Source organism: Lissotriton vulgaris, unplaced genomic scaffold (assembly GCF_964263255.1).
Source record: "Lissotriton vulgaris unplaced genomic scaffold, aLisVul1.2 SCAFFOLD_4152, whole genome shotgun sequence".
NCBI lineage: Eukaryota > Metazoa > Chordata > Amphibia > Caudata > Salamandridae > Lissotriton > Lissotriton vulgaris.
The window spans coordinates 114,506-131,346 of NW_028252650.1; the positions used below are offsets into that span (position 1 = coordinate 114,506).

General features: G+C 42.7%; 1 protein-coding gene across 1 annotated transcript in view; it reads left to right on the forward strand.

Moving 5' to 3' along the window:
* LOC147662083 (echinoderm microtubule-associated protein-like 4) overlaps positions 1 to 16,841 on the forward strand; it is a 133,666-nt gene that overhangs the window by 94,169 nt on the left and 22,656 nt on the right. The window contains exons 12-14 of the mRNA XM_086951124.1: positions 2,509 to 2,597; positions 3,752 to 3,849; positions 13,561 to 13,648. Coding sequence (XP_086807250.1) covers positions 2,509 to 2,597; positions 3,752 to 3,849; positions 13,561 to 13,648 — 275 coding nt within the window. The remainder of the gene's footprint in view (positions 1 to 2,508; positions 2,598 to 3,751; positions 3,850 to 13,560; positions 13,649 to 16,841) is intronic.

Below are 16,841 nucleotides of genomic sequence, written 5' to 3' on the forward strand. Positions count from 1 at the left end.
AGAGTGTCTGCTTCAGACCTTTTGTGGCCCGTTAGGCCCGTTATTGGGAATGAGGACACCAATCTGTTACGAGCGTTTTTCCTCGCAGTTTTCACCGCGGGAGCGTGCGTCTGACCCGCGCATGCGCAGAGTACCCGCGCATGCGCAGAGTAACTCACAGCCCTTGCTCACACAGACGCAGGCAGGCAGCCCCCACCCCTCTGCATGCACGCACGCACACACAGGCGAGCGCATGCACACGCAGGCACACACATACAGGCACACAGACACTCGCTCACACCCCCCCCCCCCACAGTCACACACACGCACGCACACATACATACAAAGCCCGCCCGCACTCGCGCGCACACATGCTTCCCCCCCGCCCGCCCCCCGCTCAGCAACCCACTCACCGCTTCCTTCGTGCGGCGGCTCTCCTCAGCTGCAGGGCCCGGCAGCAGGACTCTTCTTCCCTCCTTCGGCACCGGGGCGCAGGGTAGGCTCCTGCCTGCTCCGGTGCTCCAAACACGGCTCCATCCAATCGCGGCTCTTCCGTGGGAGGCGGGGTAGGCTCCCGCCCTCCTACTTCCTGTTTCCTGTTGTCGCGCCGGCCTGCCTGACTTCCTGGTCGCAGGCCGGCAGAGTGACAGCGGTGATTTGCAGTATTTATTTATTTAGTTATTTATGCATTTTTATATAGCACGGACTTTACCCGAAGGCGGTATTTATTTATTTATTTTTTTTGGACGCTGCGTGCCGTCCCGCACCACCTCCTGCTGCATTTCCTGCTAGTCGGCGCCCGTTGCCATTGACAATTCTTTTGCATGTCCTATGTGAAAGCTGCAGTATTTGTCTTTGGTCAGTATTTGACACTTACTGAACACTGTTTTTACGTCAAGAATCCACTTGATAACATTGCACACGTGTTTTGTATTTTAAATTTGCTTTCTCTAGCTGCATTCCTCGCAAACAGCATGCACGCATTTAAAACTAGTTATCAAACTATATTTCTTGAGAAATAATATTTTGTAAAAGAACAAGCCCGGTTGATACATGTTTTTTTATTCCCCATCATCAGCGCATCAGACCCGCCCCATCCTGACAGTGCGGAATCAACTGTTGCGTGTCTTATCTTGCACTCTTTCTGCCTGCAGTAATTGTCAGTGAAACTATCAGAATTTTTTCCAGCGTTTCCTTCTTGACGCTACTGAGTCAGAATTGCATTTGGACCTGCAATTGCATTATGTGAAAGTTGTCCTGTAAGTCCCTGTTTAGCCTAGCAGTGTACGTTTGTTTCAAGATGAGTTTGCATGTTATAGAGACAAATGCTATAGGTGTCACGTTTGCGAAAGTTAAAACTATTGGCATTGTAAATGACAAAGCTATTAATTTCGAAATTTTCAAAACCAACACATAAATAAAATATTTGTCATTTACAATACCAATAGCTCAAACTTTCCTAATGCGAGACCTATTGCATTGCAAATGCTTGTTTTTTTTGGCATAGCAATCCTCAAATAGTTTTCATGACACCATAGACCAGTGCCATCTGATACAAATTACTTGTACTCGCACCTTTCTCAGAGGAATCTAGTGATGCATGCGTGATCTGCCAAATGAAACCCAAATGGCTTTCGTGCAGTTTCTCCAGACCAGGAGTGGAAAAGTTTTGACCCTATGGCCTTTGGCAGTCTAGCCCTTTGTACTGCTAACTCCAAATGCCTTCTTAGCCGGTATGTCCACGGCTTGTAAGAATTAATTATAAAAGAACAAGAGAAGCTGACCAAGGTTATGCACAAGTACTTTCAAAGTATGATATATAAGTCCATATACTGTGCACAGTACGTCCAGAGTGTGCCGCACCAACACACTCCTGCAAAGCAGATTCCAAAGTTCATATCCAAAAGGACGGTGCACCAGAAGAAAGTATCCAAGAGCTCCAATTCGTATTAAACAGTTTCTTTATTCTGTTCCAATTAAAACAAACTCCTCAGCCTATGCGTTTCGTTCACAAAGAACTTCGTCAGGGCTATTTTGTAAAGGCGGAATTTCCTGGACCTGTGTCCGTTCTTGAAATCTGATAGGAGGTAATGTAAATGACCGCTTCACAGTAGGCCAATACGTTGAATGGCCATTGGGCAAAGCGTGTATGTTGTCCTCTAAGTGTTGTAAAGGCACCAATTAAGTATCCCGCCGTATGGTAGCTTTGGGAAAGTCCGACCCGAGTCGCAGTCGCCAATTCGAGTGACTGTTAGTGCAGTAAGTAGAAAAGTCGTAAAAAAAGAGGCTTGTGAGAATTGGTGGCATGGCTATCAGCCACCCAGAATATTTGAACTAACCTTCAAGTTTGAGGATGGGGAGGTCCAGATGCATCTTAAAACGTTGACTTGTAGCCTGGATTCCACATTACTGTGGCTTGATCTATCGCATAAAAATCGTAATTAACGGATTGCCTACAGTATTGTTTTGTCTCTGTATTATCATATATGGAATCCAATATATGTTCACAAATAATGTCTTTTTTAACAGGTGGTTTGTTCTGGATGCAGAGACGAGAGATCTGGTTTCCATACATACAGATGGCAATGAACAGCTGTCAGTGATGCGCTTCTCGCTAGGTAGGTCATGATGCGTAGCTCTGAAGTGGATCTATATTATACCTAAAACTTTTATTGGGAAATGTGTCATTGTCTTCCCTCAGCTTATCTGGATGAAACCTTCATTCTATACTAAAAGTAAGACTCAAATAACATGAAGGATAGAGATTGTATTTTTTAAAACGTAAAAGACCAGCTGGAATAAAAGGGAAATTCCCGTAGAATTAATTGTCTCTCCTTTTCTAAACAGAAGTGCAGGGTCCTCAGAACTGGCTTTGTAAGGAGAATCTCCCAGCTCAGTGTCTGGTGGTGAGGTCAGGTTCCCTGAATTACAAAGAAATATTGTATAAAGAACAAGGAAATTAAGTATCTGGCGAAGCAGGGTAAGAAGGTCCAATAGCCCAGACGTCTCTCCCAGTGTCCAGCTAATGCACTTGTGGCAAGCTGCACTCGTCCCCTCTGGCAGCTTTGGTTCAAGTTCTTATACCCCTGATAATGTCGTCAACATTGTGTTTGGTGTGAAAAAGTTGATCTGTTCTACAATGGACAAGGTCGTCCAACAATACAAGACACATACAGGCAAAGTCAAATTGTAGACTATCCTACAAATGCTAGTTTCCAGACCTCCACCTCTTTTCCAGCTAGACTCGACCTGAAGCACTCCCCGCCTCTTTTTTGTGAAGCAGGAATGCATTGATGGGATGCTTCGGAAGTGAATAGTGTGTATTCATTACAGCGGCTTTGTCCTGCACTATCCAGGCAGCCTTTGCTGCAGTCTTCATCTCTAGACCAAGTGGATGAGGCAGAACTAGTGCTCCCTTTAAGAGCATTCAACCCATTGACACCCTGAGAAAGAAGACTGTTATTTGCTTGTAAGGAACAAGGTAGGGGAATCTGCCCGCATTATGTCCCTCTGATTTAAATCTGCTTTTCCCCTACTTTCTGACCCATTACTGTTAACCCTTTTTTGTCTCACACGTTAACTACCAATGTTACTAATTGGACCACACCGGTTCTTCCCATAAATGATTGGTAAGTCACCCAGTCAGACTGTAAATGTGCTAGAAATTTGGAATAAGGGCAAGGCAGTGTTGAGATAAGCTCTCTTGCGATTGATCCACAACTGATATCAACAATTTACAAACATTCAATGCAATTTGATTTTCTTCATGTAGATGGCACGTTTCTGGCAGTGGGATCCCATGACAACTTTATTTACCTCTACACGGTTACAGAAAATGGAAGAAAATATAGCAGATATGGAAAATGCACTGTAAGTAATACATGTTCACATAATCAGAAGCAAAGTCATTTAGCCTAATCAGAATGTGAATTGAAATGCATGATTTCAGTTCTCTATCTTTTGGTTTACCTCATTGGTGTTATCTCCTTCCAAATTTAAAAATCCCAGTTGGACAGTCCTGGAATCCGTTTTACAAAAAAGGTGGTTCTGCATGTTTACCCAGACTAATGTAAAACTCCGGTATACAAAAATATTATGATAGTACCTGTTCCTCTCTGTTTATTTCCCATGATAGTCAAGGCTGTTTAGTACAGTTCAGTGTGTAACTTGTTGAAAACCTGCTGTTCTCCTTTACTTTTATTACTAGATTTTTATTTTTTATCCATTCTATTTTAAAGTTAATGTCCTTTTTCCCTGACTATGCTGCGAAGGTTCTTGAAAAAAAACCCTGCCAGTCAACAATACGCTTGGGCCACCAAATTAGTTTCATGTTCCTTTCCCCATTCACAAAGATGTTTTGTTCCACAAATTAGGCAACCTGCTGCTTCCGCTATGTCATGCATTCAAATAAAAGAAGCAGGATGAATGTTCCTGTTAAATTTTAAAGTTCTCAGTGGCAGCCCAACTGAAAAATACTTCCTATTGTCAGGGCATTCTTTCAAATAGTGATCTCATTACCCTTCTTGAAGCACAGTGTGCTTCTGTGCCCTAATTTACATATGTTATTCATGATTTTGGCAAATTGCCATAAAGATTTTTGGTCAGGCTACTGTACAGTTATATACTGCTAGTTTTCCTGGGAATTGTTCTAAGCAGCGTTGGTGCCAAGGAGGATTAGGGTGATACACGTAATATCTTCGTTAATTCTCCTGGTAAGCAAGTGGTTCACGTCAAGGCCCAGATTCCCTCAGTTTTATTTTGGAGTGCTCACCCATTGATAGCCCTGTAACTATTGTAGTGAGAAATTCAGAAGTTGGTACACCATGGTTACCTATCCACTTTACCTTCAGGGGTTATATGCATGCACCTCTGTATACGTTTGTTCCGCCTTGTTTTTGTTGTGGTAACTTCTCACAATGCGAATGTGCAAGTGGATGTCACCACCAACTTAATTCAAGTCATTTAAGTCAAAATCATTTGATTGAAATATGTGAATCGAGTCCCAGATTGTATTATGAATATTTGCTGCTGCATGTACTTGGGAGATAAGATTTGGTGAAGGAAAGCTTTATTCGATTGCCATATTGTAGGAAAGTGGCTCTATATATACTGGACCAAAGTAAGGTACAGTGTGTATAGAGTCCCCAGAGGTTTAGCAGAGGCTAAAGTTAGATATAACCTTACTCTCTAAAGTGGTAGCTTGGTCGAGCAGTAAGGCAGTATTAGAGGACAGTGTAAAGCATTTGTTGTACACAGTTAGCAAATGGTCTCACACACTCAAGAACTGAACTCTAGGCAAATTGTTTTGTATCAAAAGATATAGTTGCTTTATTTTAGAACCAACAAGGTAGCAAAATATACTTTCTCAGAATTAGTTACTTTAGTTAAATACTTTTCAAATAGGCAATAGATTTTTTGAAGGTAATTGTTACAGTTTGTTGCAATAGGCAACACAATTTTAAACACAATGCAACATTGAGCTCAATGGGAATTTCTAGTTGAATGCAATTAGTTACTTTGTAGATTACTTTTCTAACCACAGGACTGGATCCTAGATGCAGCCCCAGGACATGAGCTGTAAACAGTTAGGTATAAGCGCTTTGGTTACAGTAGTGATTTTTAAGGAATGTTATTGTATTTTAAAAGTTGGCACTTAAAAACTTTTTCAGATGAAATTACCAATGTTATCCTATGGAAGGAAATTCACTTTGCAGTTAAAGTAGGTTCTTGTTATTTTTGTAATCCAATACTGGGCTCCTAGGCTTAGCCCTGGGACCTCCATCTAAAACAGGTAAGTAATTACGTTTTGGTAGTTGGTACGATTTTTAAAGAATATTTGTAGTTTGCAAAAATCGACACTTGGAAGAAATTTCACAGAAAAACGGTCAATGGTTTCCTATGGAAGAAAATTCAGGTTACAGGCAAGTACGGTTAAAATTACTTTTCAGGATTGGTGCTGGGCTAAAAGGTGGAGCCCTGAGGTCTCTCCTGATAACAGGCGAGTACATCGGAATTCGTTGTTCGGCTGATTTTAGGTGAATATTTTAAAGTTCCAAAACTACCACACTTGGAAGAATTTCTGAGTGAAACCAGTCAATGTTAGCCTATGGAAGAAAAGTGAGTTATCAGCTTTTAGGTAAGTACTTGACTGGCAGAGTTAAGGTTCTGGGTATAGACTCGGGTGTTGCCCGGGGTCAGGTAGGCACAGTTGGTACACCCTCAGCTGCACAGGGGCAGCCGAGTGCAGCGGTATCTGGGCCCAATATTATCCAATGAGAGGCAGGGTGCCTTCGGTTGGTGGCTGCTGGCTAGCAGGCCACGCGGCTGTGGGAGCTGGGCTCCTGGTCGCTTGCTCAGGGCAAATGGGGAAGTAGGATAGGACACAGGTTGCACGGCCAGGGGCACTCGGGCGGCTGGGTGCAGGGTGCTTTTGAGCCGTCGGGCGCTTAATGTTATTCAATGGAGATTTTGAAAAGGGAACAAAGGATGCATGCCCGGGGACGGTGGATTTTCTGGAGGGATCAACACTTCGAGGGGTAAGTTGGGATCTTGAAGGGTAGGTAGGCACCCCGGAGTTGGGCACAAGAGGCCGGGGGGCGCTGGGTGCCGGGGTGTATTTGGACGTCGGGAAATCTTACCCTCTGCTTGTCGCGGTAGGAGGGGTCCATCGTTCTGAATCTGCAGGCGTCATCTGGGTCGTCGAGGAGAGTTCTTGGGCACTGGATTCCAGGTAAGAATTGCCGGGGGACGTCCTCAGGGTCTTTGTCCACTTGGGCACAGGCCGGGCTCGGCGGGTGCAGACTGGACTGGATTCGCGGTTCCTGGCTGGCACCAGGGGTATTGCTGTTTGAGCAGAGCCACTGCTCGTGGGAGTCACAGTCTCTAAGAGGGTCAAGGTAGGCAGGTCCTCCGGGGTTCTTGAGGTTGCTGTCAGCAGGAGACGCCGGGATTTAGCAGGAGCAGGTTCAAGGATAAACAAGCTTGTAGGGCTTGAGTCAAGTCAGTTGGTGTTGTCCTCGAGTTAGCAGCTGCACGGCAGGTCGTCTTCTTCTTGGTCTTCTTTTTTGTTTCGAAATCGGGTTCTGAGGAAGGAAGGTTCAGGGTGCCCCTAAATACTGCATTTAGGGGCGTTACAGGTAGGGGAAGGGCAGGGACCAATAGGTCCCTGTCCTGGGGTGAGTACACACCCTATCCTGCTCCTCTCCTGTGGGAAGGGGAAGGGGGGAGGAGCCTATCTCTAATTGGGCAGGGCTTTCCATGTTCAAGATGGCTGGAGCCCTGCGCTGGGCTTCACCTCGCCTCTCCCACCTGAAGGGTGGAGTTGGCACAGGCTGGCACGCCCACTTTCCTAGCGTAGGTTTTCCCGCCAGAGTGGGTGTTAGAACAGGTGGAGGCCAGTTGCTGAGTACAGCAAGTGGTCTGGTGAAGCTCACAAAGGCGGTATTCCTTTGAAGCTTCCCCCTGCCCATCCTGGGGAGGAGGCCTAGCACCTTGCCCAGGATGTGCATTGTTGTAGGCCCAGGATTACGGGGTCTCCCCGCCCAGGGCTCCAGCAACATGACTGCTCTGTAGCAGCCTCTCAGACCAGACGTGGATTGTAGGTTAGGTTTCAGGGTGCATCTCTAAGATGCCCTCTGTAGTGCATTTTACATTAAATCCCACACTGGCCTCAGTGTGTGTTTAATGTGCTGAGAAGTTTGATATCAAACTTGTCAGTCTTCAACTTAGCCATTATGATGCTGTGGAGTTTGTAATGAAACCTCCCAGCACCATATACTGTTAATGGCATCACTGCACTTACAGTGCCCAGGAATGGCCATGGGTACTGTAGGGGCACAGGGCTCATGCACCTTTGCCCACACCACTGGTATAGGGCACCCAGCTAGAGGGGTGACTGATGTATGCCTGGGCAGTGGGTTTGTGGGCATGGCACACAGGGATGTGTGCCATGTCGAGACTTTGTTTAGTTCTGCTCCAGGCCACTCAGTCTGCAGAAGGCAGTGTGTGGGTGTTAGGGTGCAGGGCCCCTAAGGGTGGTACAACAAGTGCTGCAGCCCTTAGGGGTCTTCTCTGGCTGGTCACAATGCCCTCAGTACCTATGGTACCATTTTCCAGGGGCTGACATGTGGCCAGAGATGCCAATTGGGTTTCAGCTTCAATACAGTTTTAGGGAAGGAACATAGGCCCTGGGCACCTGATTTGCAGGAGTCCAGAGCACACTCAGTCAAAGCACATCAGCAATTCAGCAAAAAGTGGCGGCATACCGATGCAAGAAAGATGGCACTTTCTCACACATATGAAACCATCATAAAAGCACATAAAAAAATCACAATTAAGGTCATGGATAGAATAACACATTTAAGAATCTCAACCATAAATCATAGCAAATATTGTACATAGCGAGATCGATCATATTTCAAGTTACAGATAAAGAGATTAAATTGACATACATTTCCTTTGTCTCAAGACTCGTATAAAAAAAGTTAAAATCCCCAAAACATTATGCACGTTGTTTAGACGTTGTAATGCAAGAAAAGCCGGTCGGCATTGCCAAAGCCCCAATAATTTCAAAATTGGTAATAAACAGATTTTCCACACATCTTGATAAAAATTTGCAAAAAAGTACAACATGTGACGTGGATTGTGCTGACTGATTGTCACAGGTACAGAGATCAAGATCTTCTGCCCAATTGTTTATTTTGGGGATAGTGACAAGTCTATGAAAACCCCCCAGCCGAAGTCTGGTCAGTAGAAATCTATCTTAAATGCCTGGAACAAAAGTTAAGCAAGGTTGAATATTAAAATATTATATTAAAATTCAACATATACTCCTGCATTTGTTGAAGCTTAGCACATAAGAAATCTATGTTTTGGAATCTTTCTTTAAATGTGTTTAATCTGTGTTCACTATTTATGTGAAAGGTTTCTTGTTCGTTTGAATATGTGAGCAGTTGTGGAGGTTGACAATACATTATGAATACATTATTAATCCCTCTGCATTTTACCATTCAATCCCAGGCAGTAATCATCAGCAAATGTGTTTAATCAGTTAACGGCTGATGCAATTCCGCCGCGGTGTGGGCATTCCATTGCACGGTCGTGGCCGCGTCGGCCAACGGACGTGCGCAGCACTACCGAGGTAGTGCTCGCGCGCACGCAAGGGGTTAAACAACTTTTTGGCCATATACAGTGACACTTGGGAAAGGATCTCAAAGGTTACTGGGAAAGTTAAAAAAATAAAACAAAAAGGAATATGATCAAATCCTAAATATGCGGTCTAGTTATTACAAATATTAAAGCTGAAGATTGGTGTGTATTAGGAGGATTATTGTCTTCTTTTCCACATACTTCTCCATAGTCTTCTAGTAAGGTTTATGCTGATCAAGATCAGTCCTTGATGAATGCCAGATCCCAGTATATCAAAAAAGAAAAGTGATTTATATTGAGATGCAGCCTTCCATTAGCGCTGAATTTTACGTGTGCACACAATGTCATGTACAATAAAAAACATTCATTGTGTGCAAATGGAGACTATCCCGGCAGTGCCTCTGATCTTTGTGCCTTAAATTGAAGCAGTGGTACGCAAGTGTGCTTCCCAAAATTGCCTTCCAAGGCTGACTAAAGGTTTTAGCCTCCTCAAGGTCGACAACATGATTACCACTTCCATTTTATTCCTCTTTCTTTTTAAAGTGAAAATGCATGAGTACGGACAGAATAGAATAAAACATAACGGCGTAGTTTTCACTTTCGGACTATGGGATTGAAAACATTTTGGAGCAGCACTGGTGGGTAACTTTCCTGAGGTTGGAGTAATTTATGCTGGTAGTACATAACAGATTATTAGTTTGAGCATTATTCACGCTTACTGAATTGTTTCTCGTCTACTTTTAAATGCACTTATGTATATTTTGAAAATGGGCAAAACATGAGGATTAGTTCCTCTGATATTAAAAATAAGCTGTGTAGGATCATAATTGGAAAATCGAACCCTTTCATTAGAGATTTTTTTTAATTAATTTTTTTTAAGTTTTATATAGAGCTGGCTAGACCCGGATGTATCGGAGCGCTTTACATGAGCATCAGATTATAGTTACAGGTTACATCGTTACAAAGGTTAAACAGTTCTAAGAGCATGGCAACATAGTTACTTGTAAGGTCGAGAAAAACAATAAGCACAAAATACGTAAGGGGAAAAGAAGGCAAGGTGAGAGATTCAGGGGGGGTTGGAGATGGGGAAGTAGAGAGATAAAGAAGGTGGGAAAGAGGAGGGGAGGGTGAGAGAAATAGCCTGGGGAGAAGAGGGGAAGGGTGACGGGGACACAAACCGGTAGACGAGTCAAGGCAACGTCCAAAGTCCAGTAAGCTGTGATCCCAAGGGAAGTGGTATCCCTTCCCTATCTCTATTGCGAGAGGCTCCCTTTACGCAGTGGACTCTCTCAGAGAGGTCTCTGAGCCTCCAAGGACTACAAACTGGATCCTTCCCGAACAAGGGGAGAGGGAGTGCTTTGGCAAGGGGTGCCATACTATACCATACCTCAAGAGTGAGTGGCTCCCTTTGCACAGTGGACTCACTCAGCGGATTCAGATCTAGTCAGGCTGTGGTTGAGAGCTTACTGGGTCCTCCATCCTGCAAAGTAAGTGATGTGCAGGTTGATAGTGTTCAAATTAGACATTATAGTCCAGGGTAACAGCAGTTGTTAAAGGCCGGAACCTAAGATATTGGTCCAAGCCTTGTACTGTTTTAGTCAGTGGTGTTGAGGTAAATTTAATTTATATAGCTCTGTGGTACTGAACCCCCATCACGGACAATAGAATTTAATGTAAATTGCCTTTACGTTAATAAATCAACACAACAATTTATGATTACTTGACATTACTTACTTAACATACTTGTCCTTGCATTTCCATGAATTAGAATACTCCATGGCACATATTTTATTAGAATTTCTTTTCATCAATAGTCGTTCTCCCCTCTCATTTTTCAGTGCTACTGCCTGGTTCCCTTGATTTAACATTACAATGAAATTCAATTTACATAAAGAAAAAAATTAAAAGTAATTAATTGCCTTTCATTATTCACCTTTCACTGACTCTAATCATAAATAAAAGATAGAGTGCAGATTGAAACAAAGCTGAATTAATTAGAATGCACATGTTATCTGAATGATAGTTATTTGATGTTTTCTGTTAAAGCTTGGTTCTTCCTTAATATTAATTTCAGTTACTGTGCTGCAATGTGCACAAGCTATTAACGTGTTATAAATTATTGTATTCACCTGTGACTTAGTTTGATAAATGTTCAATTTTGTACAGCTGCGAAACTTCATATAATAAAGCGTTGAAAGATAACATGGATTAGTAGTAGGTTATTGAAGTGAATCATGAAAACATTTTCAAATTCACTGAAAAACCACAATTGAAAGTTATTGTTTCGTGAAGGCAAACCTGGAAGACCGCTGAAATGTAATTGAGGCCACCTGCCATGTTGTCGCTCTTCGTAGTGATTTATGTTTTTGTGCCACTGGTAACGTGTTGGATTGAGGGTGGCTTGAATTATCACGTGAGTTGCATACAGAACTCCTGCCCCCAACCTTATCCCCACCCCCCCAACCTTAACCACACACCCACCCCGCCAAATGCACTGCTTATGTCCTGACAAATGCAAAAACCACAGTTGATGGACAGAATGCAGAACAATGTCATACATTCACCCCAGTACAGAGATCTGGGCCTAATCCATCGTTTTTTGCACTGCACACCACCCCAGTCCAGACATGGCCATATGCAAATCAGTCTGACCCTGTGCCTCACGGGAACAGTCCAGCCCGAACTGCCAAGCCATGCCTTCCCTGGACAGGAAACAAGCTTCCGAGGACCGGTTTCTGGCATTCCAGCCGTCTTCAGCCCGGCTTGCTTGAATTCAGTGGTGTGGAGAGCATGGGACTCACGTCTGCCAAATGCAAAAACCACAGTTGATGGGCAGAATGCAGAACAATGTCATATATTCACCCGAGTACAGAGATCTGGGCCTAAATCCATCGTTTTTTTTCTTGCTCAGTCCCATGCTCTCCAAACCACTGGATTCAAGCAAGCCGGGCTGGAATGCCAGAAACCGGTCCTCGGAAGCTTGTTTCTGGTCCAGGGAAGGCATGGACTGATTTGCAGACTGATTTGCATATGGCCATGTCTGAACTGGGGTGGTGTGGAGTGCAAAAAAACGATGGATTTAGGCCCAGATCTCTGTACTGGGGTGAATGTATGACATTGTTCTTCATTCTGTCCATCAACTGTGGTTTTTGCATATGTCCTGACAAGACACGTAATGAAAGGGACTATCTCATTAATGTTTAGTTTCAAAATATATTGCAGTTTGATCTATGTTCTAGCTAGCTCTTTTCGGGTAACTCAGAAGTAACATTTCCCATTTTTAATTCCAGTCTAAAGGCCTATCTAAAGTAAAAGCTCCTGAATGGAATTGCACCAAACTTGTCAATAAGATTGGATTTCACTCAAAATCTGTCAAATCTGTGGCACGGTTGTCGCTTGGTATAATTTCATTCAGATTTTTTGTGGATACAGGTATCACGAAAGAAGTGTTTAGGCTGCCGCTCAAGGCTTTTTTTTTAATATATATATAGATTTCTTTTTCTGCTAACTGGCATTTTTATTGTTTGATAAATTTGTACGGAATTCACTTGTTCCATTTAACTAAAGGTCATCCTCTTAGATTGGTCAAAGGGTGTAAAAGGCTTAATGCAAAGCAGCACTTAATAAAAAAAAGAAAAGTTATTATTCTGAAGCCTACAGCCGGTGTTATCGAAGATTAGGGTGTCCAAAGCTACATAGTCTTGAATCCACCTCATGCCTTTTACATCCCTAATCAAACACTCCTTGCAACTTTAACTTACTCCGTCAGTTTCTTTTTCATCCTTACTTTCTCCCTGTGTCACTGTTTGTCTTTCTCTTCTTCTTTCTTTGGTGTTTTTCTCCTCTCTTGCTCTGGATCAAAGTTGTTGATGAAAAATGAGTGCTGGTGAGCCCCACCTGCAACCCCAGCTCAAATCAGGCATGTCTGCAAAGTAAAACTGGGGTGATATAAAATACCACTTCAATTTATGTCCCATAAGAATTTTTGGTCCCGGTTACAGTAAATATTGCTGAGAAGAATAGCACTAAACTAGACCTGTGTTAATCATCCGATTCCTGTTTTTTCCCCTTCTCTTTCTTAAAGAGAGAGATTCATCATTAAGAATCACCTCCGTCTGGAAAAATTCAGAACTGCACACAGAAAATGTTTTGTTAACATGGCCTTAATTTCCAGGAGAAATACATGGCTGAAAAGGTTTTCTGAATCTCCTGAGAATGTTTGCCATGTGGCTGATAAAACCATTAATACACCATTTTCAAACACATTGATGATATTCACATAACGCAATTCTCTATATGTAATTACTTGGATCACAGGTGATTTTGTAAAGTTTCAAAGAAAATATATTTCTGACAGGAAAGTTATTAGTAGTTAAAGTTGACTTTTCTAGTAACCGAAATGTATTGATGCCTGTTGACAATCTGTGTTTTTAGGGACATTCCAGCTATATTACACACCTCGACTGGTCCCCAGATAACAAATTCATAATGTCAAACTCGGGAGACTATGAAATACTATACTGTAAGTATAAAATATTTCTTTCTTTATTATATCCTTTGTAAATCAGAAATACTGTTAGAACAGGTTTTTATGTGAATGCAGTACCAAAAATAGCAATTAAAAATGTTATGATGATCCTTTTTCTGGGGAATGTGTTGTTTTTCGAGGCACTTCCATCAAACAGTGGCCTAGATTAGAGAATTTGAAACTGTGCAGAGAAAACCTGTCCAACGTAGACTCTGGAGTATCAATATTTGCCTCATTTTAAGGATAACCACTGACTTTGTTAATCATTCCTGTTCATAAACATTGTGTGCATATTTAGCGCTTGTGAATATCCTAAAAATCTGGAATGGATCTCGACCTACCTTCAACACAACACCCCTTCCTCCCCTACTACTAAGATTAACCAATCACCTTGTTAGCATACAGTAACTTAGAATATAGTGTGTTTGAGGACAACATAAATGTTAACTCTGTGTAAGACTGATAGTACGCACACCATAAGGATATGTTGCCTTAATCCTGCTAGCTCACAGTGCACCATCTGTACCCCTAACCTGGCAAGATAATGGGTGGAATGTGCAACCACAGAACATGACCATAATGACTCCCCTAGGAAATTGTGGAAACAGATAACTGTAACGCATGCATACCTAAAGAGATGCACAAGAAATAAACACATGGAGTTTCAATATTAATTGAAGCATTATGATTCTAATGTAAAATACGTGCACTAAGATATTCAATAGAAGGAAACAGAATAGTGTGATCATCATTACAAGAATCGTGAAGAAGATAAACAATTTAACCATTGTGCTGTTACAGCGAATATATGATAACATATAAGCACTGTTATATTATGCTCCTACATAGCGCTACCTATCCTAGTGGGCCTGGAGTGAATGAATCTGTCCGAATCCCTGTAGGGTGATCCAAACCCCCCATTTCCTGTGGTTAAGTGTTATCAGGGAACTCGTCTTGGCGGAGAGCTGGGCATCATCCTCCGAAGGAGGCAAGCCGGAATAAGCTGTGCTGGAATTCCAGTATGGGGGCAACCTCTGCGAAATGCCCCTCTGCCCTAACAAAGCAGTGAGGTTGTTTATATAATAAACTTCACTCATACAATCATGCCGTACCGCTAGTCAGGGTGCTATTGTTAATTCTTTCGTGATTGCTCACTCGCCGAGCAGACAATAAAGACAGCAGCATTTTGCGTAGTGAACTTAGCCTATGTACAAAATGTTCAAGGCACTTTAATATGCCTACGAAGAAGTGTAAATGTAAGCAAAGCCATTTCAGATAATATTATCCTGCATAGGCACGCAAGCAAATTTGTGTCAGATGTCCGCATTTAAGAAAAGATGGCAACTGTACAACGTGAACATGTAAAATGGTGGTGTACCTACTGGGCCTAAATGTAACCACATGACACCCACTCCTTGGACGTAAGGTGCCTAAAAAGCTTGCTAAAATATATGTGTGAATAAAAAAAGATAGTCATTAAAACTTAAAATCAAAAAAAGCATTGTTCTCTTTAATAATAAACGCATTCAGAAAGCCAAATTACAGTAAAATCTATAAAAAAACAAATAAAAAAGGTGCAATTTAGAATGGTAAAAACAAGGCCGAATTGCCAGATTGTTTAAATGTTCAGAGGAGTAGACGAAACATTGCTGTCCAGCATCCGCCGACTATGTTCCCAGTGGCAACCATTGTACCAGCTGCATAGAGCAAGCCGCCGAAGAGAGGAACGGCCAGCAATAAATCTGCAGAAGATGATCCAGGATTCGAATCACCAGGGGCTGAAGCAGCCCAGGAAGGCTCCTAGTGTGCATTTTGAAGCAACAGCAACCACGAAGGGCAACAATGCAAGCGGGCCTTTAGGGGCCCCAACATCAGGTCTTTGTCCATAGAATTCCATTCTCTCCGCATCCATGATTGAGGATGTGGAAAAGGGAGCATGTTGACCAAAACATCACAAATCTTGGACATTTTTGTAGAAAGTGACCACAAAGTATTATGTGCATTACTGCCCACAATCTTTTATTTTTTTTGTTTGTTTGAAAGTGCCATAACTTTTCAGTTGACTTCTTTCCATATTCTTTTACATCTTCGATCACACACTGACTTTCCTTACCATTCCCAGCTTATTCAGATTCATGCTTAGAGGTGTTTATCTTTCCAATTCATGAGAAATCCTTGCCATCAGCAAGAGTCTTCAATGTCATCTTTTTGATAGGTGTTTGTTGCTCTTAAATGTCTTGTGGTTTTAGTGCTAGAAAAAGCAGGTGCATGAAAATCAGTGTCATTTCTTTCTAACATCTGTGGGCTACTGAAGGCACTTCTGAATCCCCTTCTCTCACCACCTCGGAGCAGTGTTAGACCAGGTGCCTTCTTTAGGACTGAGCCATCTGCTGAAGTCTTCCAAGTCCAGCCACATCCATCCTTTGCAGAAAGTGCTTTTTCTTTGGTGATATTATTTGTTTGATGCCATCCTCCTCTGTACCTCCCAGGTTAGTTAAAGAGAAGGCAAGTACTTATCAAAGATGGATTACCTTGCCCCAAATGAGCAGAAGCCGGCCACCTTTGTTTTAACAGACAACCTCACTTTTTTTTCTGGGTACTTTTACCATGTTCCCTTCCCTCGCAGAGTCACCCATTATAGAGTTCCCTGCATTCAAATCCCCCTTAGGGACCTTAAATGCCTGGAACTTCTACTCTGCATGCTGAAGCTGATTAGTGGAGGCCTCGTCTGCCAGCCAGCTCGCCCTTTAGACTCTCATACCTTGTTGCGCTCCTTAGACTCCCATACCTCTTCTGTTTGTGCACTCAGTTTCCATACTAGTCAAGTTTGAGTGGTCTTACATCCAAACTAACCGTGCCCGTTCTCACGATTGATCTAAGTCTTCATATTTCAAACTAATAGCAAATTGATACCTTTTATTATAACGGTAAAAGGAGGGTCTTGACTCAAACCCTTCCCAAAGGGCATCCACATACTGATAGTAGGAGATGCACCTTTTTGTTGTAGCCCAAGGCAGCCTCTCCTTCAAGCAGCCAGATACTTTCTTAGGCTGGCTGTTTCTCTTTACCAAAAACCTTATTTAGCCTGACGCTTTATCCAGAGCACAGTCGCCATCTTGTCTGTAAGATCTCCTTATAGCCCTGAACGGCCTAGTGGATAGAGCTGCCCCTTAAACTCTGAATTACT